General features: G+C 63.1%; 1 protein-coding gene across 1 annotated transcript; it reads left to right on the top strand.

The window, feature by feature from the left end:
• Nucleotides 1–1625: 1625 nt before the first annotated feature.
• Nucleotides 1626–24199, top strand: SNED1 (sushi, nidogen and EGF like domains 1). The gene is made up of 32 exons (XM_088530172.1): nucleotides 1626–1850; nucleotides 7786–8073; nucleotides 9749–9889; nucleotides 11055–11217; nucleotides 12433–12558; nucleotides 12768–12881; nucleotides 14071–14184; nucleotides 14741–14854; nucleotides 14957–15073; nucleotides 15238–15363; nucleotides 15655–15759; nucleotides 16261–16374; nucleotides 16491–16607; nucleotides 16757–16873; nucleotides 16959–17075; nucleotides 17166–17279; nucleotides 17365–17538; nucleotides 17673–17786; nucleotides 18011–18124; nucleotides 18629–18742; nucleotides 18830–18943; nucleotides 19649–19945; nucleotides 21026–21209; nucleotides 21291–21403; nucleotides 21956–22234; nucleotides 22508–22652; nucleotides 22742–22824; nucleotides 23247–23333; nucleotides 23418–23534; nucleotides 23706–23793; nucleotides 23986–24069; nucleotides 24163–24199. Exons 1-32 carry the CDS (start codon nucleotides 1647–1649, stop codon nucleotides 24197–24199), a joined length of 4335 nt encoding a protein of 1444 aa, XP_088386298.1. The 5' UTR covers nucleotides 1626–1646.
• Nucleotides 24200–25581: the final 1382 nt, after the last annotated feature.

Here is a 25581-nt window from a genome sequence, read left to right as displayed (position 1 = left end):
CCCACGCTGATGGCAACACCGGGTCCCCGTGAGGCGAACTTTCCACGGTGGTATCCACATAATCCCTGGGCTGTTGATCCTAACTGAGTCCTGCTGTTGTTTTCTCCCCCGCTTCAATCCTTACATAATATGTTCCTTGGCCCGCTTTCAGTATTAAAATGTACCTTGCAATAATTACGGCGGAGCCTATTTATATTGCAGTTGTATGGAATAAAACATAAACTCTTTGGAACCGGGGTTTGCGTTTCGGTGCCTTCCAAGCCTCGGGAACTGCCGACGTCCCCACATGGACCAAGAAGGACATGGCCAGCCGACCTGCCCCACGTTGAAGACCAGGCTTTCCCTGCAGCTTTTCCTCTTCATTTTCCTGCCTTCCGGGAGGAATCATCGGCATTGACCCCTCATATCCCCCTGCTTTTCCTGGTTATTCCATGGAGCAAGGGAGATTTTGCACAGAGCTGCCTCCTGGCTTGGAAATGGGGTGCGGGAAGCGACGAAGGGTCCAGCCAGGACCCCCTGGCTGGGGACACTCTGGAGCCTGGCACAGCAGTTAATCCATGGAAAGGGGAACCTAGGGAGATTCCTTCCCAAAACCCTGGCTTTACAACAGGATTTCTCCCTCCTCTGGGCCTGGCCCTCGCTCTCCCACCCTGTTTTGCTGGGGGGACCTCAAGCTTTCTTGATAGAATGGTTTGCCCATGATAAATGTGGCTTTTATTTTTGCTTTTTGCTTTTTTTTTCTCTCCTTCTTTCCCCAGCGCAGACAAAGAGGCCCTTGAGCCCGCCGCCTGACTTAAAACAGCGCATTCCTGAAAAGAATTTCCTGATAATATTTTTAGCACCTGAAAAAAAAAAGAGAGAAAAAAAAAAGCAAATAACACCCTCCTGTCCCCGTGCCCCATCCTGCCCCCTCCCCACCACCTCCTTTTTCGCCTGTTTTATAAGAGGGGCCAGGGATGACCCTGTGGATCCGAGGCCGAAGGCTCCCCCTGGCCCGCTCCCCTGCCTTGGCCCAGCACCGTGTCAGAGTTTCTTGGGTGGCTGCGTGTTTTTCCACGCCAGCAAGGCGAAACCCTGACCAGCCTTTTCCGAATGCGCAGAGAGGTGAAGGGGGGGGCTGAGGCAGCAAGGGGCAGCTCTCAGCCGGGACCAGCGGCTCCCAGCTTGGTCTCTTTCGGCTCCCATCGCTTTTCCCTCCGCATCCGGGGTGTCCCCGGCGGCCCCGGCCCGCGCTGCCGCCTCATGCCGGCCGCGTCGCCTCCCGCCGCCTCACGCGGCCATGGCGGGACGGGCTCTTCCCGCCTCCCCGCCCGCCCGCGCGGGGGCGCCCTCCTGTCCTGCCCGCCCCGCGGGGCGGGGCGAGGCCACGCCTCTTCGTTTGCATGGCCCCGCCCCTCACGGGAGCGCCGCGCGGCGATAGGCCAGCTCGGCGGTGTTATGCAAATCCCGCGGGGCGCGGAGGGCGGGGCGAGGCCAATGAGCCCCCGGCGCGAGCGCAGCCTCGAACCCGCGGCCGCGGTGGCGCCTCCGTCTCGGGCTGCGGCTCCGGCGCGGGCTGCGGCGCGCGGCGCTTCCCGCCCCTCGGCCCTTCGCGCGGGCGCCGCCATGTCGTGAGCGCGGCCGGGCGGGCAGCAGGGCGGGCGGCCATGCGGGGCCGGGCGGGCTGCTGGGCCGCGGCGCTGGCGGCGCTGGCGCTGCGCGTGGGCGCCGTGGTGCCGCTCGCCGAGTTCTACCCGTTCGGGCCGGCGCAGGGCGACGCCGCCACCCGCAAGCAGGACGACGGCGGCTCCGAGCTGCAGCCCATCTCCGTGCGCTTCCCCTTCTTCGGCGCCGCGCACAGCGGGCTCTACGTGAGTAGCGGGCGCCCGTACCGGCTGTGGCCGCGAGGCTGCGCCGTGCCCCGAAAGCCGCAGGGGCTCCGCGATCCGCGCCCCGGCTTGGAGCCCGCCGTGCCCGTCCGCGGGGACCGGGAGGTGACGAGGCGAGGAAGGGCCGAGCTCGGGCCAAGCGCCGCCACGTGCCCGGGAGGTGCCCGCGATGGCCCATTTGGTCCTGTGAGGGAGCCGGCACCGGAGCGGCCGGGTGTGGGGTCACTCTCGGGCATCGCCCGTCCTGCCCGCGAACGGAGCCTCCGCTTGGGGGAGAGCGGAGAGAGCCCGACGGGAGCAGAGGAGCGCGCGGAGCATCCGCGTGCGCAAGCTCGGAAGGGGAGATGCGGGATACAGGGAGCCAGGATGGGGACTCGGATGCCTTCTGCTCCCTTCCATATGAGCACAGCTCGGTCGTGTTCCTCCTTCGCCTTCCCGTGCAGTGCAGACCTCCTGCTTCCTCCCAAGCCGAGCGGAGGGGAAGCAAAATGCTCCTGGAGAAACAGGCTCTGGCAGCTCCAGCCAGGTCCCTTATGTCCCCTCTGCTCCCTGCTTTCACTTGGAGCAAGGAGCCAGGTGCAAACGTGCCCTTCCCTTTGGGAGAGGTAGAGCTGCTGGTGGCCTCGGGGGCCGGGCGCTGCTCCCCGGCGCTGCGTGCGCTCGGGATTAGATAGAACATTTCCTCCTTGGCCTCCAAACCCCTGCGGCTCGCGAGAGGGAGGCCTCGCTGCGGAGGCCTGGGACTTGCCCTTGCTTGGGAGTCCAGGGATGCCCTCAGCTCTTTGGGGATGTGTTTGGGCAGCCCACGGCTGCCGCTGGGGGCACCCCGTCCTCGCCGCTCCCGCCGTGCCGGCCGCACTCTGAGGAGCTGCGTTTTGCGCCAGCACCAAAGCCGCCGTGTTTCAACCAGCCCTGCAGGGCGCTACGAGCTGGGGCGTTTGGGTGAGCAGGATCCCTCGGAGCCAGGCTCTGACAGCTCCAAATCCACCAGGAAAACTTGCCTGCTTGTCCTTTGGCAGAAGCTCTTGGCCGTGGTCCAGCCCCAGGGGTGTGCAGATGTGTCGCATCTTTTGGGATCTACCCTGAGATGTCCCTTCCTCCCCAGGTCCATGGTGACAGGAGGAGGAGCTGGTGGGTTTTACACCCAGGGCTGGCAGCTACATCTGTTTTCAGAGGCCCTCTCCTAATTCCCTCGAAGGCCGGGGTCAGCCCTAAGCCCAATTTTTGCCCATGGACTGTATTTTCCAAGCTCTTCCATTGCTGTCCATGGGGACGCAGATGTGCCCAGGAGCAGCCGCCCTCCGGGCACGCAGGCAGCAAACCCGAGCCAAATGGGGTGAGAGTTTGAAAGATGCTGCCCGTTTGGGGAAAAAACCTTCCAAAAGAAACCGTGTCCGCGGTCGCTGCTCGTGCCTCCTTGCCAGCACGTAGCTCATCGCGAGTCGAGCTGGTCCTGGCAGCTATGGGATGAGTTTGTTGGTTTGTTGTAGCACTTGAGCCCTGCAAAATTGTGGGGAAAAATAAAAGGCAAGTGAAGCAGATTTGAGCCGCTGCCGGAGGGCTGCGGCTTCCTGTGCCGCTGGGACGGGGGAGCGGATTCCCCTGGGATTTGGCCCCTGGCCCTCGTGGCGCTCGGTGTCTATCACAGTAGTTTTCCCCGCTTGCTTTGGGGTGAGGGAGACAGATAAATCCCTCGGCGTGGGCTGGAGGAGGAGGCCCGGGAAGCGCCGCGGTGCCCGGGGCCGTTTGAGCCTCTGTTGACTTTGAGGCCCGACTGGGACTCAGGGCTGCATCGCTCCCAGTTGCAAATTCCTGCCCGGGTGACTGCAGCCCCGGGGGCTGGACAGACGGACTCAGCATCCGTGTTGGTATTGCTCTGCCGGCGGGATAATTGGATTAAGCCGTGGGATTAGGGCCTCAGCAGCGGTATGCCGGGAGTCAGCAGGACCCACCGAGGCAGGGCAGGAGGGGAAGGGAGCTGGGGAAGGAGGAGGCTCTTTCCCCCGCGGGCGCCGGCGCTTGGTGCTCCGGCGGTGCCGCCGCGGAAGCGCCGCGGGGCTTGGCGCGCTCCCGGCGGGATCAGCCGCGCCGTCACCACGAAGGGATTTGTGCCCGCGCGCGGCGTTGCACAACGGGCCAGGTGCGCCCGGGGCAGGCGCCCGGCGAGGGAGCAGGGAGCCTGTTGCATCCTGTTGGCCTCCCGCCCCTTTCGCGAGTGGCTTCCATGTGACCCAGTCGGGATGAGCCCGGGCTCGGCAGGAGCTGGGACGGCCCTGGGCGCTGCCGTGGAGGGAGCTGGGTGCTGCGCTCGCCAGGAGCACGAGCAGGAAGGGGCACGTGGAGGAGTGCGGAGGGACGCGGCCAGTGGCACAGGCGCCACCGGGGGCTCTTGGGGTCCCTCTTGCTCCCCTCGCTTCATTGTGCAGTCGCCTTCGTTGGGTAACGCGCTCGAGGGCAGCGCGCTCAGCAGCCCATGGTGCTGTGTCACTAGGGATCGTGTGGGTCGGTCAACCACCAACCGTCAGCGGGTGCCAGGTCTGCCCAGGCGCGGCGGGGCCTGGGTCCCTGGGCAGCGAATTTGGGGCTGGAGGCTGCCCAGGAAGCGGAGGACAACATCTGTTCATTCTGGGAGATCACCGGTTTCACTCCAACTCCTGCTTTGGGACGGGATGAAGTTTCGGCATCTTGAAAACGTGGTGGAAAAGCCAACGTCACAGGGGGTCTTCATTTTCCTTTGTATGTTACCCACCTGCTTGGGACAAAACGCTCCACGCAGAGGTCACGCTCCACGGGCCTGGGCCCTTCTGTGCCCAGGGTGCCCAGCACGGGCTCCTGCCCAGCATGTTCGTGTCTCTGGGTTGGTGACCTTTGGGCCCGGAGGAGATGCAGGTCCCATTTGGAGCAGCTGAACTCGCTAAGGCACAAGCTGCCCATGGGCAGCAGGATCACCCAGCCTAGCTAGGAACCAGGCTAAACCCTGCTCTGCTGAGTGCTCTGCACACAGGGCTCTGTAACCTGCCTTGGGTCTTCTTGCGTTTGTCGTGGGTGCCCATGGCTGCTTCTGCCCCAAAACGGGGGTGTGGAAATGCCCTTTCTCCTCGAGGACCTCTGTCATGTGGCAGTAGCGGTGAGAGTACTTGGACCACATGATCCACATGGCCAGAAGCACTGGACTGGGCATTGTCACGCTGGTTTGAGATGAGCCTTGTGGTCAGTCCTGCTCCACGGACAAGCCAGGATGCTCTGCCATGTCATCCTTCATCTGGGACATCTTGAGTTTGAGCCTTGTTTGTTGGGATGTTGTCCTGGAGGAAGCCTAGATGGCTGTGTGCCAAGATACTGTGTGGACCTGGAGCAAGAGGAAGACCAAGCTGAGAGAGAGAAGAGGTCGTGGGAGGAGAGAGAGGCTGGAGAAGCCAAGTGACATGTCGAGATTCTCCCAAGAGATCCACAGCAGAACCAAGGCTGCACCTAAGTCTTGGAGCTTTCTTTGGGGCGCCTCACCTGGAACCCCCGACTCTTGAGACTTGCCTTTAATCTCCTTCCCCTCCTCCTCTTTCCTTAAAGAAAGGAAGCTTTGGCTCCAGCTCTTTCTCATCTTGCTTTAATAAGGGGAAGAATGTTCCTCTGCGGCCACGAAGAGGTTACAAAGGGTTTGCGAGCAGGAATCTCCTCGCCCTTAGTCACGGCACCGCGTGCCGCGTGGAGGGACGGTCACCTCTTGCTGGGACTTTCGTTAGTGGCGCGGAGGCAGCTCAGATTAACTGTGTCAGCTCCTCGATGGGGTCTACCTGTGCAGACCATTTCCAAGGTGCTCTGCATGGGACGAAGCGGAGCGGGAGGTTGTGCCCGAGCGCCGCCTCCCCGTCCTGCATGGGCATCCGTTGCTCTTGCCAGGCGCCTGTTTCCTAGCCCGGAGCGCGGCCACCGCGGCTGCAGAGACGTCGGGATCTGCGCAGATTTCCAGCATGGAGGCCACGTGGCCTTGTCGTGTCCCTACAGAAAGGCCTCCTGCCCCAGTAGCCCTCCGCCAATGCCAAGGAGCACGGCAGGACCCACCAGCAAAGCAGCAGCTTCTCAACGGATGGTTAAATCACCCTGAAAACCCCAATTTTTCCTCCCTTCCCTCTCCTGCTGCATCCCCAAGCCTGAAAGCAGCCACATGCACCGAAAGCAGAGGCCGCTTCCTCCAGCTGCGCTTTGTCTCCAGGCAAACGTGTTAAAAGCCCGGGCTGATCTCAGCTGCCTTCAGGATCCTCTGCATCCGCCCTCCTCCTCCTCCAGGGTGTTGCCTGCGGAGGATGTCCCGCGCCTGGATGTTTTCATTGCGGAGCAGGCGGAACGCCGCTCGAGGATCCTTTTATTTATTTACGGAGTTTAACGAAGCCTTGGAGACCTCCTCTTGGCCCGAGGGCCCGGAATTGCTGCTCCCTCCCCAGCTGCGGCTCGCGTCCCCCGCGGCCGTAAATCAGGAGCCTGGCGGCTGCCTCTGCTGGATGCCACGAGCTGCGAGACGCCGAACACGAGCGCTCCCGTCCTGCCCGCCTGGAGCAGAAGGTGGTCGCAGCTGAGGTCCTGCGCTGGGAAACCTTCGAGCTGAAGAGGCTCCTCTTCATCAATGCCCCTGTGTTGGTGGATGCGGGAGCTGTCCTCGGCGCGCTGCTTGCCGGAGCCCGGTGCTTCCCGGGCAACGTTCCTGTGATTCATGGGCTGGGCCCAAATTCCTGGGCCGCGACCAGCCCCGCGCGCGCACAGAAAATTGCTTGAATCCAAAGTTTGCTCAAAAAGGCAAAATGAAACCCCAAAAATGTAACACCTGCATTTCGGCTCGAATTGCATCTACAAACAGTGTTCAGGCCTATTTCCCCTGGAATATTTTCACTGTGGGTTTCGATTTGGGCCGCAGTTCAGAGCGTTCGTGGTTTCTCCTCATTCCTGAGATGTGAGATGATCTTTGTGAAGCACATGGCAGGGAAGGAATTAGCTGAGCAAGAGCGGGGCTGGGTTCGTGGGATTTGCTGGCAGCTTTTAGCCCGGCTGGTGCTGGATCTCCCTGCTTTGCGCCAGCCACGTTGGGGCTCGAGGATTGAGAAGCAGCTTCCTTGCAAGGCTGCTCCCCGTGAGGTGACCTGCAGAGCTCGAACCAGCATCTGGAGGCTGTTAGTGGGCTGGGCACCATCTGCGTTTGCAGCAGGTTCTTCGGCCCCAAAAAGGGTTGCCTGGATGCTCTGAAGTTGTCCCTGAGAGCTTGGGGTCCCTGGCGGCCCTTGGCCAGAGGAGTCACGTCCTCAGGGGGTCCCTTCAGACACTCTCGGAGCCGAGGCGCCTTGCAGGGGCTGTGCACGAGGAGGCCGAGAGGAGCTCGTTCCCCGGCGCCCGCCGCGAGTTTTCGCAGCTGCCGCCGCTTCCGCTGGCCGGGCTCCGGCGGGAGAACAGGGCCCGGCTTGTTCGGCCCCCCCGCGCTCGCCAGCCCCTTCCCGGCGAGCGGGGGCGACGGCGGCCGGGCCCTCGCGCTGGAGCGAGGGGCACGGCCGCGCTTCAAAGGGCAGGAAGGGGAAGCGCTCAAATATTTGTGCAAGGAGGGGGAAGAAATTTAAAAAAAAAAAAAAACCTAAAAAGTGGCCTCTCAAATTCAGCCCTGCTGACGCTCCTGCTGACCAAGAAGTGTTTGTGCCGCTCAGGACAGGTTGCAGCGTCCTCGTTGTCCGCTCTGGGGATTCGGGCACCTCCAACACCTCTGAAGGCCCATCGCGGCTTGAGGGGTCCTGCGGGATTCGGGCCGGGAGCCCGCGCCACTGCTCGGAGGTGCGGCGGGGAGCAGAGCTCGGAGCGGGGCTCCCCTGCCGCCCGCAGCCCGTCCTCCCTCGCTCATGGCCGCTGTCACGCTCGTCTCTCCTTTCTGTGTCTCCCCCCGCAGGTCAACAACAACGGCATCATCTCTTTCCTGAAGGAGGTTTCCCAGTTCACACCGGTCGCATTCCCGATTTCCAAGGACCGGCGCGTGGTAGCGGCCTTCTGGGCAGATGTGGATAACCGGCGGGCAGGCGACGTGTATTACCGGGAGAGCAAGGACCGGGCCATCCTGGAGCGAGCGACCCGCGACATCGCGCAGTATTTTCCCGAGTTCCCCGACTTCTCCGCGCAGTGGGTTTTCATTGCTACCTGGTACCGAGTGACCTTCTTCGGGGGAAGTTCCTTCTCTCCAGTGAGTGGTTGGGGCCTCAGTGCGGGCACCGGCGGGTCGCGGGACGCAGGCACAGCACACAATCCTGGACGGTCCCAAAGCGCCAGAGGCCAATGCTCTGTCGCTGGGTGAGCACCTGCAGAGAGAGCAGCTCGGGGACATCCTCCTCTTAGGGGCTGCTCTTAATTTAGGGATGCCTTATTTTCAAAAGGAGTTTTGGGAGGAACCAGAGCTTTGGCATCTTCTACAACAGCTTTGCTCCTGTAACATCAAATTGCGCCTGCCCCGTAACTTCGGAGTCATGAGTGGGACTAGCCCAAACCCAAAGACTCCACTTGGGTTAAGCAGCCTGAGGGTTCAACCCCTTGCAGAGCAGGGCGGGTGGCTGCACGTGGCTGCCATCAAATGCTCCGGCTGTTAGTCTGGCTGGCAGTCACCCACCAAATGTACAGGGTGGGTGTCCAGTCTTGGCGTGAGTTTGCGTGTGACCAGACCCCGGCTGCACCCAGAGCACCTGTAAAACCTCCTCCACCGCCTCTGGCTCTTCCCACGCTGGACACCACTTTACAACACCCGTTTGCTGTGTGGGCACCTACAGCTCGGTCATGTCCTGACTGAGCCAAACACTGCCCTTGTCACCTCATCTCCTAGATGCTGGGGTGAGAGGAACCAAACTGTAGAACTGCCTGTGTTTTCCAGTGCCCAGATGGGCAATGAACCCAGTTCCTGCTCTTGGCCATCCTGGTGGTGCAACATTCATCACTTCAGGCCCAGTCCCCTGCTTTCTTCCTTGCTGCCACAGCTGTAGCACTGGCTTGGCAGAAGTAACTCCCTTCCCTGTGCCCTTTTGAGGCTGTAATTGCTGGTGCCTTCTCGGGCAGTGGCATTGAGATCATGTGTGTGGAGTCTCGACACTGGACAGCTTAAAAGCTGGCCTGAGAATGTCTCCCTGAGTCCTTGTTCTTTCTGCTGCCCTTCACTGAGATGCCCCTCTCCTGGATGCGGCTACCCCTGGGCCCAAGTGCTTGCTTCAATCCTCATAGTTGCTGCAGAGAGTTGGCCAGTGTCCTCTGGGGCTTGTTTCTAAGCTCCAGGAATCCAAGGACAAACGTATATGTTTAAGTAAGAGGCTCCATATTCAGAGCTGCAGTGCCCTGGGGAAGCTTCGGAGAGCTGCCCCTCTCTTCCTGGGGCCTGAGGACGGTGCCGTGGCCGCGCAGCGCTTCCCGCAGGCCCCTTCCAGACCGAGGCATCCCCGTGCTGGCTGATGTGCCTCCATGTGAGGTCACTGCCGCTCGAGCTGTTCCTCCGGAGATGCCCCCAGGAACTGGCATTTCCCTCCTAAAGGAAGGGCCGGGGTTTCCTGCTCCCGCGCGCAGAGGAGCAGAACGCAGGCAGGAGGGCTCTAGCGCTGTCGCTGCGGCCGTGCCCGCGGCCTGGATCCGCTTGTGTCGGATTCCCAGGGCAGCTTTCTGTGGAAATCCCTTCCTCTCCTCTTTCTCCGATGCCCAAGAGAAAAGAAATTAAATCAAACCTTTCCTTGTAAAGGAGGATCAGGGCTAAAAGAGACCCCATCTTCACAAATGAGCTTTCCCTGCTCAACAGTTTTCTTTTCCTCTCTTTTTTCAGACCATTCCTCCCCTGCGTCCCTGCCTCTCCTTCCACCCCTCACTGCCTGCTCCTCTTCCTCCTGCAGGTGAACACTTTCCAGATAGTGCTCATCACAGACGGCAAGCTCTCCTTCACCATCTTCAACTATGAGTCCATCACGTGGACCACGGGTATGCACGCCAGCAGTGGGGGGGACTTTGCTGGGCTTGGCGGCATCGCAGCACAGGTAAGCGGTGAACACAGCCCGGCGCTCCCAGTCCTGCAGCTCCTACAAGGCCGTTGCTGCTGTTTGTTTTCACTAGATTAAAAAAAAAAAAAAAAAAGTTACTGGCAGCATGAACCAGCCAAGGGATTTTTGGTGGCGACTCTGTTCCTCCCTCCCCTCGTCTTTTTTAAAGCTCTTAAATAGCCATGTGTTCTCTCAGTCCCAAAGCCGAGAGCATATAGGGGACTTTGTTATAATGAAACCACGGTTCTTTTCCTTGGCTGCTGCCTCTTAGTTCCTTTTCCTTCCTAACCTCAGACTTTAAGAGCATCTCGGCAAGCTGCTGCAGCCAGCACAGCTTTCGCTTGTATTTTTATTCCATCGTTGTGTGTGTTGTTGTGTTTAAGAAAAAAAAATATGTATATAGAGGGGAAAAAAAGGCGGTACCCTTTCGGATGTGTGAATTTACCACCAGTTGATCTGTCCTTGGCTCCCTGCCTGCGGGGTCTGCAGCAAGCAGGAAATTGCAGGTGTAGAGGAAATGGACACGTTTTGAATCCCAGAATTCACTCGTGTGGATTTTATGGGGGTAAACGGAGCGGTGACTTCCCGCCCTGGAGAGCGGCGGGCGCTCCAGGAGCAGCCCAGCCTCGTGCCAGCCCTGGGGAAGAGGAAGTCTCGAGGAAAACGAAGGAGAAGTCCCGCACGGTTAGGGTGGCCAGCGCAGCCCACTGTGAGGCTCGGCTAGGGCGGCATGAGGCGGCGTCCCCTGCGCCACCAGGACACGGCCCCGGGCTGCGGTTGGAGCGAGGCCTAGGGAGGGAGTTAGGTCCCCAAATTCCCAGGATCAGTGAAGGAGGATCCCCTGCACGAAGGAGGATCCCAGGCTGTGCTGGTGATATCACATAGCCACACACATCCTCAGCACACACTAAACTGTCCTGCCATGGCAGATGGGACAGAGGAAGGTCCAAATCTGGATAGAAACAGTCTCACGTGGTCCCTGCAGGTCCCCCATCCAAACGGGCCTTGTTGCCCTGGGGGTCACTGGTGCTAAAGGAACGGGGTGACAGGTCCCTCGCGCAGGGCCGTGACGCTGCCTGCAGAGGAGCTGGAGCCCTCAGGCCACCCGCCTTCCCTTTCTGCACACTGATGGCCTTTTTCCTCTCTGCCCTTGTCCTCCCAGGCAGGTTTTAACGCCGGTGATGGAAAGCGCTACTTCAACATCCCCGGATCCCGCACTGACGACATCGCTGACGTGGAGATGACGACAAATGTGGGTATCCCCGGGCGCTGGGTGTTCAGAATCGATGATGCCCAGGTGCAAGTGGGGGGCTGCAGCAATACAAGTAAGAGGACAGCAGTTAGGTTTATCTAACACCCAACCCACCCCCAAACTGTTCTCCAGCCCTGTCTTTCCCTGCCTCGACCCCCACCCCCATCTCCCTCCTCAAGGGGAGAGAGCAGCGACCCGTGGGATGGAGGAGACTGCTCAAAGGGCTTAGGGTGGGACGGGAGGCAGCGATGGGGAGACCGTCCTTGGAGCCGCCAGCCCCATGCGCGGCTGCAGGAAGCCCACGGGGCAGCGGTGAAGTGACACAGCCCGTGGGAGCCGCGTCCCCAGCCGCTTTATGCCCTGGGGTCGCCAAGCTTGTCTGGGGCCCGGTCACCCGTGCTGCGCGTGGGGAGGCCATGGCCGAGCGTGGCTCTCTGCGAGTGCTGGGGGTGATGACAGGGAGCCCTGGAGAGGGACAGGTTGACAGAGCAGTGCCTGGAGAAGCCCTGAGGATGCGGCAGGGTCAAGCCCAGCCAAGTCCTGGGAGCAGGGAGAACGGCTCCCTTGGGCTGGCGGACTGGGCCAGGCCCGTCTTCATGGTGGGCCTGAGGCGACTGAATGGCCGGCGACCTCCCTGGGGTGTCGGGGGAGCAGGGGGGAAAGGCAGCAGTCGAGATCACAGCGGGGTGGCAGGGCACGAGGTGGGACGCCGGGGACAAGGCTGGGGCCCGCGGGTGGCGTTTCAGGGGCAGAGCCCTTAGCGGAGCCGGGGCCGGTGGTGCGAGCAGCCCGCGGAGCTCCGGCGGAGCCGTCCTCGCCACAGGGCACAAGGAGGGTGGCCGGGCGTCCTGGCAGGGCCTGGGCGGCTGCCTGCCCCCTATGGGCTCTCCCCACGCGTCCTCCTCATGGAGCCGCTGACCTCCCGCCCCTTGTCCCTGTCCCCCCCCAGCTGTGTTTCCTTACCTGCTAATCTCCGTGTGTTTTGTGTTACCTGCGGGTTTGTTTTATACAGGTCCCCCCGTCGCCCTTGGCACGGCCAGTGCGCGAGGGTCGGCCATAGCGTCCCCCCGTGCCGAGGGGCAGCTCCCCACGGAGCTGCCCCAAAATTCCCTGGCGTCGCGGGGATAAAAGCCCTCAGCTCCCTCGCAGGAGCGAACGCTGACCCGCCGAGGGCTCCCGAGCACCCTAGAGAGCCAGGATCACAAGAGCTGCCCTCGGGCACGGAGAACGCGGCGCGTGAGGCCTCGCGCGGGCCCGGCGCTAACGGGGGCCCCGTGTGTCTCCCCAGCCTCCGTGTGCCTCACGCTGCGGCCCTGCCTCAACGGGGGGAAGTGTATTGAGGACTGCATCACGGGGAACCCCTCCTACACCTGCTCTTGTCTGGCAGGCTTTACGGGAAAGAGGTGTCACATAGGTGAGTGCCGCCCCACCACGGTGCCCTCCTCTCTGTCCTTCTTCTCCCCTGGCCGTCTGTGCGTCCCATCTGTGCCTTTCAGCAGCATCACCTCCTGCAGCAGGGTCACTTGCTGCTGAACTGTGTTTTCCTATGGCTCTTTCTTTCTTTCTCTGCCAGGAGGAAGCTCCCCCTGAGCTCCTGTTCTCTCCTCCCTGCTCTTTTTTCAGATGTGGATGAGTGTCTCTCCCACCCATGTCAAAATGGAGCTACCTGCATCAACAATGTCAACAGCTTCAGCTGCTCCTGCCCTCCGGGCTTCAAAGGTGCCAGCTGTGAGACGGGTGAGTGAATGGCAGAGTGGAGAGGTCAGGGTGGCTCTTACCTGTGCGTGAAGAGCTCGACATCCAGCATCCCAGCAGGCAGGAAGGGTGGGAGTGCTGGGCATCCTGGCCCCAGGCACTGCAGCCTGGCCCTGAAGGCACCTGGAGGCTGGGAGGATGCACCCAGCTGCACGGCAAGGAGCAGCGTGTAGCTTGGTGCCACCTCCTTGTAGGTGGGTGCTGTGCCACGTGCTCTCGGTGGCCCTGTGTGAGCAAAGGGGCCTGCACTATGTGATCTCCTGAGGTTCCTTCCAACCTCAACCATCTGGGACACAAGGGAGGAGCTCCAGGCCAGATGCCAGGCTCAACTCCAGCTGCTCTTAGACCCACGGGTGCCCATGGAGAAGGGTCTGCTGGCTACAGAAATCCCAGGCTCTGGGGCTGCTCCAGGGAGCCTCTGCAGTCCCAGAGCCCGCGCAGCTGGCGGGAGCGGGGCCGAGTGCTGCGATCTTGGATGTCAACTTGCTGTGAGCGAGGGGAACTTTGCTCTGGCTGCGAGCGCTTCCTGCTGCTGGCAGCCTGCTCCTCGGGGAGCCCATCCCGGCACCGGCACCGCCTCGACCTTGTGGAAACAAGGCAGCCCCGGGGCTCCGCGCGACGCTCTCGCAGGCGCCACTTTACTCCCGAGCCCTTGGAAGCGGCCGGGAGCTCGCCCAGCTCGTCCCCTGGGGAGTCGGGGCTAGCGCGGAGAGCAGGAAGACGCGGTCACCTCCGCAGCCCTGGCAGCAGCGCTATGGGGACGGCCGGGAGGGCCCCTTTCCAAAGCGCTCGGCAGTGCCAGGTTTCCACGAGAGCAGAGGGAAGCACAGGTGCCGCGAGCCCAGCGGAGCAGCCTGCGAGCTCAGGCACCCAGAGAGCAGCGGGCTTACTTGTGAGGGAAGGAAAGGAGAGAGAAACACGCGGCACCAAGAATAGAGGCCGTGTTGTCCAGGGGAGGGTTTCTTGTCCAGTTTGTGGTGCCAGCAGCCGTGCCTGGCTTGTCCTGCTGCGCCTCCGGAGTGAGGGTGATAGGGAGAACCTGCCGGGCAGGCACCGAGTTTGCTGACGAGAGCTCCAGCTCTGCTGCATCCTTGGGGAAGGGGGGGTGTTTGCACCACTCCTGCGCCTGGGTTTATTCCTCTCCTCTCTTTTCTTTGGTGTCCTGCCACAGAAGAATCACCGTGTGAAACCAAAGTGTGCCAAAATGGTGGGAAGTGCCAGGTGGCCAATGGGACCGCGCTGTGCTCATGTCAGCCGGGATACGCAGGGCAAGACTGTGAGACAGGTAGGACCAAGCCCTGCGGGAATATGACACTTGGTGCTGCCTTCGCTCCCTAGCTTCACCGTCTGGCCTCGTTCCTCTACCCTCAGCTGCGGTTTTGGGTTGGGGTCCGCACTGCTGTTCCAATGGGAGCATCTGTGTTGGCCTGCTCACGAGCGCTGAGGGCTGCTCCCGTGGAGGCTGTACTGAAAGAGAAGCGGGCTGGAAACGCAGCGCCTGGCAGATGGTTTAAATTCCAGCAAGGCTTTGGGGAAGTGCACGTTAACACCCCGTCCATCGTGCTCACCAAGCCAGCAGCAAAACAGCCCCGAGCCCTGTCCGCCTGCAGGCAGCTGGCGACCCCGACCGCTACCTCGGGCGCACAGGGAGCAGCGGGGAGGTCCAGCACTCCCCCGGGCCCTGCAGCTCAGGCAGGGGGGGATCTTCTGGCCCGGGATTGAGGGCAGGGCCCCAGGAAAGCTCTCTGCTCCGGTGAGGAGAGCCAAGACGGGAGCAGCAAGCGAGAGCCGGCAGCGAGCCCGTGTTCGAGTGCTTCTGATGGGCCCTTCCCGCTTTGCAGAGCTCAACGAGTGCGAGTCCGGCCCGTGCCTGAACGGAGGGCACTGCGTCGACCTGGTTGATAACTACACGTGCGTCTGCCTGGAGCCCTTCGTGGGACAGCGCTGCGAAATAGGTGTTTGGTCCCTCCTGCGCCCAGGGGCCGAGGCCTTGTCCCTGGGGTCTCGCCGGCCCTCTCGGCCTTGTGGCTGCTCCGCTCACCGCTCCTCCCTTCCAGACCCTTCCTCCTGCGAGGACCGGAGCTGCAGGAACCGGCAGACGTGCAACTACATCCGCCCCGGGCGCTACATCTGCACGTGCTCCCCGGGTTATTACGGCAACAACTGCCAATACGGTGAGCAGGGGAGCGACGCTTGGGCCACAGCGGCTTGGCCGGGGCGGCCCCTTCGGAGAACTTCCACCCTCTCCCCATGGCTGCGGACCCGCAGACGGGACGGGCTCCGTGTGCCCTGCGAGCAGCGTGCCGGAGCCCCAGGCTGAGGCTTCTCCTGCCCACAGGTGGGCCCCGGGTGCCTGGCGCCTGCCTCTCCAACCCGTGCCAGAATGAGGGCAGCTGCCTGGAGACAGAGCAGGGCTACGTCTGCGAGTGTCGCGAGGGCTACACCGGGCAGGACTGTCATGACAGTGAGTCCCTGCAGTCTTTCCACTGCCTTCCCACACCTCTAAGGAAGCCCTTACAGGTTCCCTAGCAAGAGGCAGCGCCAGCAGAGCCTGTACGTGGCTCCTGGGCTGAGCAGATCTCTGAGAAGAGGCTGCTAATGCAGCACCTCTTGGCAAGGCAGCACCTGGACACCTGGTGGCTGCAGTCCACCCAGACTCCCAGGTGACATCCAATGGTGTCACTTGGCTGCCCAGCCCCATGGATGCAGGTCCAGCAGACGGGATCCTGAAGAGCTCCCTTCTCATCTCTTGCAGAGCTGTCCGAAGGCTGCGAGTGCCGCAACGGGGGCAGCTGCCTGGAGGGAAACGTCACCATCTGCCAGTGCCCGCCAGGCTACTTCGGTCTCCTCTGCGAGTTCGGTAAGCAAAGGCTTCTCGCCCCATGCTCGGCTTCTCGCCCCATGCTCGGCTTCTCTGTTTGCTCCCTCTTGTGGACGTTCAAGGCCACTGGCCTCGAAGCAAGCACTGGCTGCCTCAGCCTGTGCCGAAAGCTCGTTTGGTGCCGCGGGGCTGCTCTGAATCCAAATTCCACACGTGCAGGATGAGGGTGGGGAATGGTGCGTTAGAGACACATCCTCATGGTGAGGAAACAACAGCTCTTGCTGTCGTTCCGCCTTGAGTGGTGCCTTCCCAAGCACTGGACACAGCCTGGCTGCTTCCCCTGGCGAAGGAAAATGTAGCCTTCACTCACGGCACCCCCAGAGCTTTCTGAGCATTCAAAATAGCCCTCAGCACTCGCGTGGGCTGTGAGGTGAGGCCACCTCTGACGAGTTAAGGAGCTCCCGTTGCTGGCGTTTTCTGCCTGGCCATGCTGGCCGCCGTGATGCTGCTGCTGCGGGACGTCACCGTGTGCTCTTGCAGAAGTGACCGCCACGCCGTGCAACGTGAACACGCAGTGTCCCGACGGCGGCTACTGCATGGAGTATGGCGGGAGCTACCTGTGTGTGTGCCACACCGACTACGGCACGAACCACAGTGAGTCTGCTCGGCCGGGGCACGACGGGAAAGCTGGGGATAATCACAGGGTTTATCCCGCACGGGTGGGAAGCCGCTGGGACATCCTCTGTGACGCCCTGTGTCTGGCTCTGCAGCGATGCCGTCCCCCTGCGACTCGGATCCCTGCCTGAACGGGGGGTCCTGCGAGGTTCACGATGACTCGTACACCTGCGAGTGCCCTCGGGGCTTCCTGGGCAAGCACTGCGAGAAAGGTACCTGGCACGAAGCCCCCTGCTCACGGCAGGAGCTGCAGGGCGGGTCGCGCCGTCGCACCCGAACGCTTCCTCGGTGCCACGAGCACCTGGGAGCAGGCAGCGGCGCTTCCCGAGGCGCCCGTGGGCAACTCGCGCTCTCCCCGCAGCCCGGCCACGGCTCTGCAGCGCAGCGCCGTGCCGCAACGGGGGCACCTGCAAGGAGGCCGACGGCGAGTACCACTGCGCCTGCCCCTACCGCTTCACGGGCAGGCACTGCGAGATAGGTACTGCCCCGCGCGCCCCTGCCCGCCGCCGCATGCCAGAGGTGGCGCCGTCCTGCCCGCTGCTTCATGGCCTCCTGCCCTGCAGGTAAACCGGATCCATGTGCCTCGGGGCCCTGCCAGAACGGGGGCACCTGCTTCCACTACATCGGCAAGTACAAGTGCGACTGTCCCCCTGGCTACTCCGGCCGGCACTGCGAGATCGGTACATGCGGGGACATGGGTGGGTGGCACCCAGCGAGGGGGATCGTTTCCCATCACTGTGTGCCAGCAACGTGCCCTGCTCCTCCTCCAGCGCCTTCTCCATGCTTCCTGAGCCCCTGCGAGAACGGCGCCACATGCAAGGAGCTCGGCGGGGACTATGCATGCGCATGCCCCATGGGCTACGTGGGGAAGCACTGCCAGTTGGGTAAGGAGGGCCCCGCTCCTGCCGCCGCCAGCCAGGAGCTCAGGCCACTGCCCCGCTGGCTCACAGCCCCGTGTCCCCAACGCAGAGGTCGACTGCGGCGTCCCCAACGAGGTGAAGCATGCGCAGGCCTCCTACAACTCCACCAAGGTGGGCTCGCTGGCCGAGTACCGCTGCGAGCTGGGCTACACCCTCAGCCAGCACAACAACCCGCGTGTCTGCCGCCCGCCGGGCGTTTGGAGCGACCCGCCGGAGTGCGACGGTGAGGAGCAGCAGGAAGCAGCTGAGCGCTGCGGACGCCCTTCTGTAGCTGTGGGCATTGCTTCTGGGGCACCCCACAGCCTCTCGGGTGGCTTTCTCCCTCTGACTGGCTCTTTTGTGCCCCGAATCTTGCAGAGATTGATGAGTGCAGGTCGCAGCCCTGCCTCAATGGCGGCCTGTGCAAGGACCGCATCGCCGAGTTCCTGTGCGTGTGCGAGCCGGGATACGCAGGCCACCACTGTGAGCTGGGTAAGAGAGCGTGAAGAACGTGCCCCGGGGCCACCACAACACACGGGGCACATGGCTTTCCTGGGTGACCACAGCAAACGCTTCCTCATCCGTTCCCTCACGGGGAATGGTGGCAGGGTGGGAATGGCACATTGAGTGCCCCCATGTCCTTGCTGGACCGTTCCCACCTCCCGCCCCGTGTGGGGCTGTCGTGGGTGGCGGGCTCAAGTGTCGCCTCCCGACAGATATCGATGAGTGCCAGTCGGAGCCCTGCAAGAACGGCGGGACCTGCAAGGACCTGGCGGGCTCCTTTGTGTGTGCCTGTCCTGAGGGCTTCGTGGGGACCCAGTGTGAAACAGGTAGGGTCCTCGCAGAGTGGGGCCCTCGCAGGGAGTACTGCAGCCTGGCACGGGGGCAAAGCCCGAGGAGGGGATGCAGAAGGGTCCCGAGGACCCCCCCGCAATGGATATTCAGTCTCTGCCCTCATGGACGATGCTGGGGGCACTCCCTGTCTCCTGGAGCGCTGGCTGCTTGTGGCTATTTCCCCGTGGCTTCTGGCCAGAGTGTGGCCAGACCCACATCAGCCTGGCCCGGGGTGGGTCTCTGGTGGAGAGGGAATGGCCCAAGCGGGCAGCTTGGCCTGTCCACGATGGATCTATTTTTCCTCCCAGCCACAGCACCCGAGTGGGATGAAGCCACCACAGCACTGACCCAGGGCCTGACCCAGAGCCACCAGTGCTCTTTGCCACAGGCCTTGCCATGGGCAGGGCACCTTTGAGGACTCTGTTTAAACTCAGGGGGGGCCCAGTTGTGCCTTGGGCATCGAGCAGGCCCTTCACCTCGTGCCTCCTTCTTGCCTCTAGAAGTGGATGCTTGCGAGTCAGGCCCGTGCCAAAACGGAGGGGATTGTGAAAGCTTTGGAGGCTCCTACCTGTGCGTGTGCCCAGAGGGCTTCTTCGGCTACCACTGCGAGACGGGTGAGGTGGCAGGGAGGCGGGCAGGGGCTGCGGGGCCGCCCGGCCACCGCTGACAGTAACAGTGCCGGCACTCGCTCTCGCCCACAGCCAGCGACCCCTGCTTCTCCAGCCCCTGTGGGAGCAGAGGCTACTGTCTGGCCAGCAACGGGAGCCACAGCTGCACCTGCAAAGTGAGCTACACAGGCAAGAACTGCGAAAAAGGTAAAGGCCCTGAGCAGCGGCGCCAGGACACACTGTGAGGGGCTCGACGCCGGCGCTGCCCGCCTTACCGGCAGCGGCCGAGCCAGCCGCCAGCTCGGCCGTCGGGACCGGCCACTCTCCTCGCCACGGGCAGAGCTCGGAGCTTGCGCAGGCCCCGTCGTGCACAGGGCAGGGGCCAGCAGGGCCTGATCGTGCTGGCTGCTGCGGGAGCTGCGAGGCCCTTCGGCACGGGGACACCCGGCATGAATCCCTCTGGTGATGGTGACGCCCCAGGAGGGGAGGCAAAGGAGCTCCCAAAGGAGCCCGCTTAAAACCCCTTGGCTGGGAATAACTGGATCGATTTGTTCCAACCGATCCCCATGGGGAGTCACCCCAGAGGAATGTTGTCCGGCGTGTCCCTGCGCGGAGCAGGCGCCGAGTGCCCCATCAGCCACATGCTGGCTGTCCCTGCTCCGCTCAGCTTTGCCGGTGGCCGTCCCCAAGCCTGCTTGGGCAGGGGCTCTCAGCACCCAGCACGACAGCCCGGTGGCAGCTGGCACCCGCAGGGCCTTCCGTAAGGTGCAACGAGAGAGAAAGAGAGAGGAAAACAGAGAGACAAGGGGCCCTGGCCTTCGTCCCCACTGCTCTGCATTTCGTTGCCGGGGGTCTGTTCTCTAAAGATTTATGGCGTTACCTCTCCCCTTTGCTTTTGCCCACACCCTGAAGAATTGCTGCCACCAACCTCATTAAAGGTGGAAAGGGTGGAGGACACTGGTGTGTTGATTTCTTGGCACCCGCCTGAGGACGCGCTCGCAAGGCAACTGATTGACGGCTACGCCGTGACGTACGTATCCTTCGACGGCTCTTACCGCAGGACAGATTTTGTGGACCGAAGTCGTTCTGCCCACCAATTGCGGGCACTCGCCTCCGGCAGAGCCTACAATATTTCTGTCTTTTCAGTCAAACGCAACGTGAACAACAAGAACGATATCAGCAGGCCGGTCGTGCTCACCACGCGCACTAGTGAGTAGCGTCTTCGGGGGGATGCGGTGGTGAGGATGGAGCTGCCTCTCGCGGGCACGTAGGGACAACGGGCACCCTGTCCTGGCCGCCTCTGGGCCCGCCAGCTCCCGTCACAACCAGGGACCTTCTGCATCCAAACGGGGCTCACGGCGTCTGGGAGACGCTCCCCGGCTTTGCGCGGGAAAACCTGCGCCGACAACAGGGAATCGCGTCTCGGCATGGCGACACCGCCCGAGAAGGCAGCAGAGCCCTCGGGGCATGGTGACATCAGGGCACGGCCACGGCAGCAGCAGGGGGTGGCAGCGCTGCCCCAGGGCAGGACGAGGACGCGCCGTCCTCCCCCCTTTGCAGGACAGATGCTGCTGTGCCTCTTGTAGCACCTCTGTAGCTCCAGGTCTGCCTGCAAACGGCTGGAGCAGGAGTCAAGAGCAGACTGAGGATGGAGAAGGGTTAGGACTGGCCAAAAAAAAAGCCCTCTAGCGAGAGGGTGAGGACAGGGCAATGTGTATGGGCCATGTGCCCACCCCCGTGAGCCAAGAATGGTTCAAGCCAGGAGCAGCAAAATGGGCCAGGCCAAGGGGCCGGGTCACTGCTGGGTCCTTGGGTTCGTGGCCCAAAGGTCACGCAGAGCCCGCGATGGGCTGCGTGCCAGGCCAGGCTGATGCTCCATGCTCCTGTCCTGTGCGTGGCTGGCACCGAGGAGGCCGTGGGGAGCTCCCAGCTCCCACCCGGAGACGCTGAGCACAGTGACAGGCAGGCAGACAAAAACTCCTCCGTCCTGAGTCCGCAGAGACGGAGAGCCAGGGACGAGGGGCCGGGCTGGGAGCGCTCCCGGTTGCCCTCTCGCTCGGGAAAGGAGCCGCACGTGGTGGCCCGTCGAGCAGCTGGGGTGGAGCCACACAGAGCTGCTCCCTTCTGTGCCGCTGCCGGCAGCTCTGCACTAGGGAAGCCAAGCTGGGAAGGCAGGCGAGGACCCCGGCAGCCGGCCCGGGGGAACAGGGAAAGGGTCGTGGCAGCCCCTGCTTGAGCAGCCGCTGACCACCCCGCTCTTGGCTTCTGCTCCCCGCTTGCTCCGGCCAGGACCGCGTCCGGTGGAAGGCTTTGAGATAACGAACGTGACGGCCAGCGCCATCACGGTGCAGTGGGCTCTCCACCGGCTCAAGCACTCCACCGTTAGTAGGGTGCGCGTCTCCATCCGCCAGCCTGGCGACCTGGCAGACCGCACGGTGGAGCTGAACAGCAGCGTGGCCAAGTACACCTTCCTGTGAGTGCTGGGGCGCCGGGGGAGCCGGGTGCTCGCGGGCCGGGAAACTCACCCTGTGCCCGGCTCCTTCCTCCTCTGCAGGGACCTGCAGCCAGGAGAGAAGTACATTGTCCATGTCACGACGCTGAGCGGCTTGGGGACTGAAGATCACCCCTCGGAGAGCCTGGCCTCGGCACCCTTCCATGTGTGGACAAGTGAGTGGGGCCCTGTGTGCCCTGGGGCTTGGGGTGGGCATTCCCTGTGTGCCAGGGGCTTGTCCCGCGTCCTCCAGGCATGGAGCAGGAATCCCACGGCATGAGGGGGGCCAGGCAGGTGGCCTCAGCCGTCTCTGGCGGACACAGTTTGGCACCAGCATGCACTGGAAACTATGGGGCATGACGGCCCGTGCTGGTGACATCTTGGCCACTCAGACCAGAGGGGACACGCACTTGTCCTCTCGACCCCGTGGAGGTGGCTTCACGCCAGCCATCACATCCCCGAGCAGCCCCAGCTCTGTCAGCACCGTCAGGAGCGCCCTGGTCTCCACGTGCTGCCCACAGCCCCATGGGGTTCCAGGGACATGAGTGGCTGCCAGGGCTTTGTGTCCCCCAGCCTGCCCCAGCAGGTGACGGGTAGGGCCAAGTCCCATTACTGCTCACCCCTATGGAGCCCCTATGGGCAGAGCTGGGCAGGGCCCTGTCCAGCCTGGGCAGCTGGTGCGGAAACCCCGGGGCGGACGCTCTCCAAGGAGCCCTTGTCGCCTCCAGGGCCACTTCCACCCCGCAACCTCACGGCGTCCCGTGTCAGCGCCACCTCCGTGTCCATGGCTTGGGAGCAGCCGCCTGCCGGCACCGTGGAGGGCTACATCATCAACGTCACCACCGCACAGAGCGTCAAGAGCCGCTACGTGCCCAACGGGAAGCTGGCATCCTACACCGTGCGCGACCTGCTCCCCGCGCAGCGCTACCGCCTCTCCGTGACGGCTGTGCAGAACACGGAGCAGGGGCAGGTGCACAGCGAGCCCATCCACCTCTACGTCAGCACCCGTGAGTGGGGCTGGGCCGAGCGGGGCCGGCGCTGCTTTGGTGGAGGGAGGAGGTGGGGAAAGCAAAACAGCTCAACCGAGAGCGGGAGAGATAGGAGCCGAGGCCTTGCGGCTCCCAGCTTGCTTGGCACTGCCTCCCTCGCCACCGTGTGGAAGCCGAGTTACGTCTCGGAGATGCCGAGTGCCTCGGTGGGGGGACCCGGGGACAGGCGTGACGCGCTCTGTACTGCGCTCCCGCTGTCCGCTCTGCCTCAGCCCCCGCTTCGGCCCGCAGTGCAGCGGGACGGCCCCGCGGAGCGACGCTGGAGCCAGGGCGGCCACCCGCGGGTGCTGCGCACCCGGCTGCCGCCCGCCTTCCTGCCCGAGCTGCGCTTGCTCGCGGATCACGAGGCGGCGCAGGAGCCCTCGCCAGCACCCAGGTACGCACGGCTCGGCGGTGGTGTCCCCAGGGCTCGCATGAGCACGCAGAGCAAGTGGAGCTCACGTCGTTGCCGCTGCCCCTTCCCAGGTTCACAGAGCTGGTGGACGGCAGAGGGAGGATCAGTGCCAGGTTCGGCCCTTCACCGGACAAACCCATCACAGTGAAGACACGTGAGTGTCACTGGCTCCTTCCTCCCTCGGGGACAGGGCGGGTGGCTGCGGGGTTGGAGCCCTCCCCGGTCAGACCTGGCATCTGCCCTGCTCCCTGGTGAGCAGGGTGACCCAGGCAGGCTAGGCAGCCCATGGCCACCGTTAGGGCATTGGTGACGGGAGGAGACACACGTGGGAAGCCAGGGAGGAGGGGACGTGGCAGGAAAGTTCACTGTGGCAGCAACCATGGGGCTACGGGCACCAGCCCCATGCCTGCAGTGGCCGAGGAGCCCAGTGCTCTCGAGGCGGCCCCACCGGTCAGCTGAGCTCACGGGAAGGCTTGGGAAGGCCAAAACGCCTTCCTCAGGCCTGAGGAGCTCCTGCCGTGAGGGCCGGCATGTTCTAGTTCTGAAGCAGTAACGTTTTGCCCTCTGCCTGCCCAGAGCCCGACACGCCGGTGAAGCTGGAGAAGGCGGAGGAGCCGCTGCCGGGCAGCCAAGCCCTGCAGCTGCCGGAGGCGCGGAGCAGCAGTAAGTGCGGGCGGGCAGTGGGGAGGCGGCTGCCACCTGCCCCCGGGCGCCCGGGGGCTCACGGCGACGCGCGGCTCTTTGCAGGCGCCAGGCGCGAGTGCTCCGCCAAGCCCTGCAGGAACGGCGGCGTCTGTGTGTGGGGCGCCCGCTCCTACCGCTGCCACTGCACGCCGGGCTTCAAGGGCCGCCACTGCGAGCTGGGTGAGTGCAGAGCCCGCGGCTCTCCCGGCAGCAGCGTCCCCAGCGGTGGCCTCCTCCGAGCCGCGCGGTGCCCAGCCCTCTAGGACAGCGGTGGGGGAGCCCCCGGGGGCCCCGGCAGGCCAGGCGCGGGGCGGGCTCGCTGCTAGCTGCCCTCTCCTGTTCCCCAAGCAGCCTGCAAGAAGGTGCCCCTCTCGTGCACGCGGCTGTACTCGGAAACCAAGTCATTCCCCGTGTGGGAAGGAGGCATCTGCCGCTACCTGTGAGTACCGGCGCCAGGTACTCCCTGCAGCCCCGTGCCGGCCCAGGCCCCAGGCCGGGCGAGCGCGCGCCGCCCCCGGGGCCACCCCAGCAGCGAGGAGGGAGGCGGTGGCGCTCGGCTCGGCTCGGAAGGAGGCAGGCAGCGCTCCCGCTGCTGCCGCCTACACCGCACCCCTCTGCTCTGCGTGCGCAGGTACAGGCGCGTCTACAGGGTACAGCAGGACCTCTGCTACCGGGAGAGCTGCGAGGGCAGCGCTGCCACGCGCGCCGTGGGCAGGTACGGCCAGGGCCACAAACACGTCGCGCTCCGGGGCGCTCGGCGCTCCCTGAGGCCGCGGCGCTCACACATCTCTCCCTCCTCCTCTTGCAGAAAGCAAAGCACCAGTCACACACTGAAGAAGCCCTAGAGTGAGTACCCACTGCAGGCCCCCCACAGCCCTGGGGAGGGACGGGGTGACCCACCCGCCACCGTGGAGGGAGTCGCAGCCCTGTGGCTGCTGTTCCCGGGGTCAGCGGGGCTCCTGGTCACAGCCTGGGATGGGTCTGTGGGGAGGGAGGAACTGCAGCCACCCAGGCTGCCGCCAGCATCTTCTCCTGTTCCTCCCCAGGGCTTGGAGCAGCAGGAGCTTCGTCCTTCCCCCTCTGAAGGCTTCTGAGACCCCCAGGAAGATGAGCTCTGCTGCCCAAGGCAGCCATGGTGGCGGGGATGCCCTTCTCGCTCCTCCCCTGCCCGGGGCCGAGCAGCCACTGCCTCCGCTCCATCACTGCTGCCTCGTCTGCCACCTCTGTCCCCCCCGGGGCCACCCCAGTGTGGCCCAGCTTCGCACCGGCCCCATCTCCCTGCCACCAACCCCTGGTTTTAAGTTACCTCTGCTCCCCCCAGATAATGGGGACCAAAAAGCTTTAAGCCGCAACCTTGGCCTGTAGTGATCCCCTCTGCCCTCCCCAAAATGCTACCCCCAGCCTTTGCCTTCCCCGTGTCCCCAAGCGCTGCCCCTGCAAAGTCACCGCTCTGCTGGCAGCAGAAGGGACACCCCGGCAGCCCTTTGTGTGTCCCCCCTCCCAGCGCCAGCAGAGCAGGCGAGGAGGAAAAACAAAAGATTAGAAAAAGTTTTTAAAAAGTAAAAAAAAAAAAAAAAAAAGCATTTAGCTTAGAACCATACCTAGTTTTTTGCAAGTTTGTACAACGGCACTAGTTAAGCCCTAGTTGTGTGTGTGTGTGTGTGTGTGTGTGTATTAACGTCCACGGTGTATATGCTAAATCAATACGTGCCAGAGCTATATCCTAGTTATGGTATAGAGTGTTACTGCGGGAGCAGGGCCGAGCGCTGCGGCCAGCGCCCTCTCCCTGATGTGCGCGGGGGGTGGAAAAAGGAAAAATAAAGAGCAAAAAAAAAAAAAAAAAAAAACAGCCCCTAGCAGCCCTGAGTGGGGGCTGCTTTGGGAGCATGGGGGACTGCAGGAGAGGGCAGCCCCCCGCCCCCAGCACCATCTAACGGAGCCCCTGGTCCAACCCGCGGCTTGGAGATAAATTAGTTGTTTTGGTTGGTTTTAAATAAAAAAAAGAAAGAAAGAAAGAAAAAGAAAAAAAATACTTTATAGAATAAAGTGGGTGTTTTTTAAAGCAGCTGGTTTTGGGGAGGGGGATCGTTCACAGAGCTGCAGGTGCTTCCTGCTGACCCTGGCTCCTCCATGTCCCCTGTGTCCCCACCGCCCTTCCAGCCCCCTCAGGATCCCACCACGACCCTGGTGCTGCTCCAAGGAGGCCACAGAGGAGGCACCAGGGCTG

Source organism: Tinamus guttatus, unplaced genomic scaffold (genome assembly GCF_059628265.1).
Source record: "Tinamus guttatus ecotype Peru unplaced genomic scaffold, ASM5962826v1 Tinamus_guttatus_pri_ptg000364l, whole genome shotgun sequence".
Lineage (NCBI taxonomy): Eukaryota > Metazoa > Chordata > Aves > Tinamiformes > Tinamidae > Tinamus > Tinamus guttatus.
This window is presented reverse-complemented; position numbering and strand designations above follow the sequence as displayed.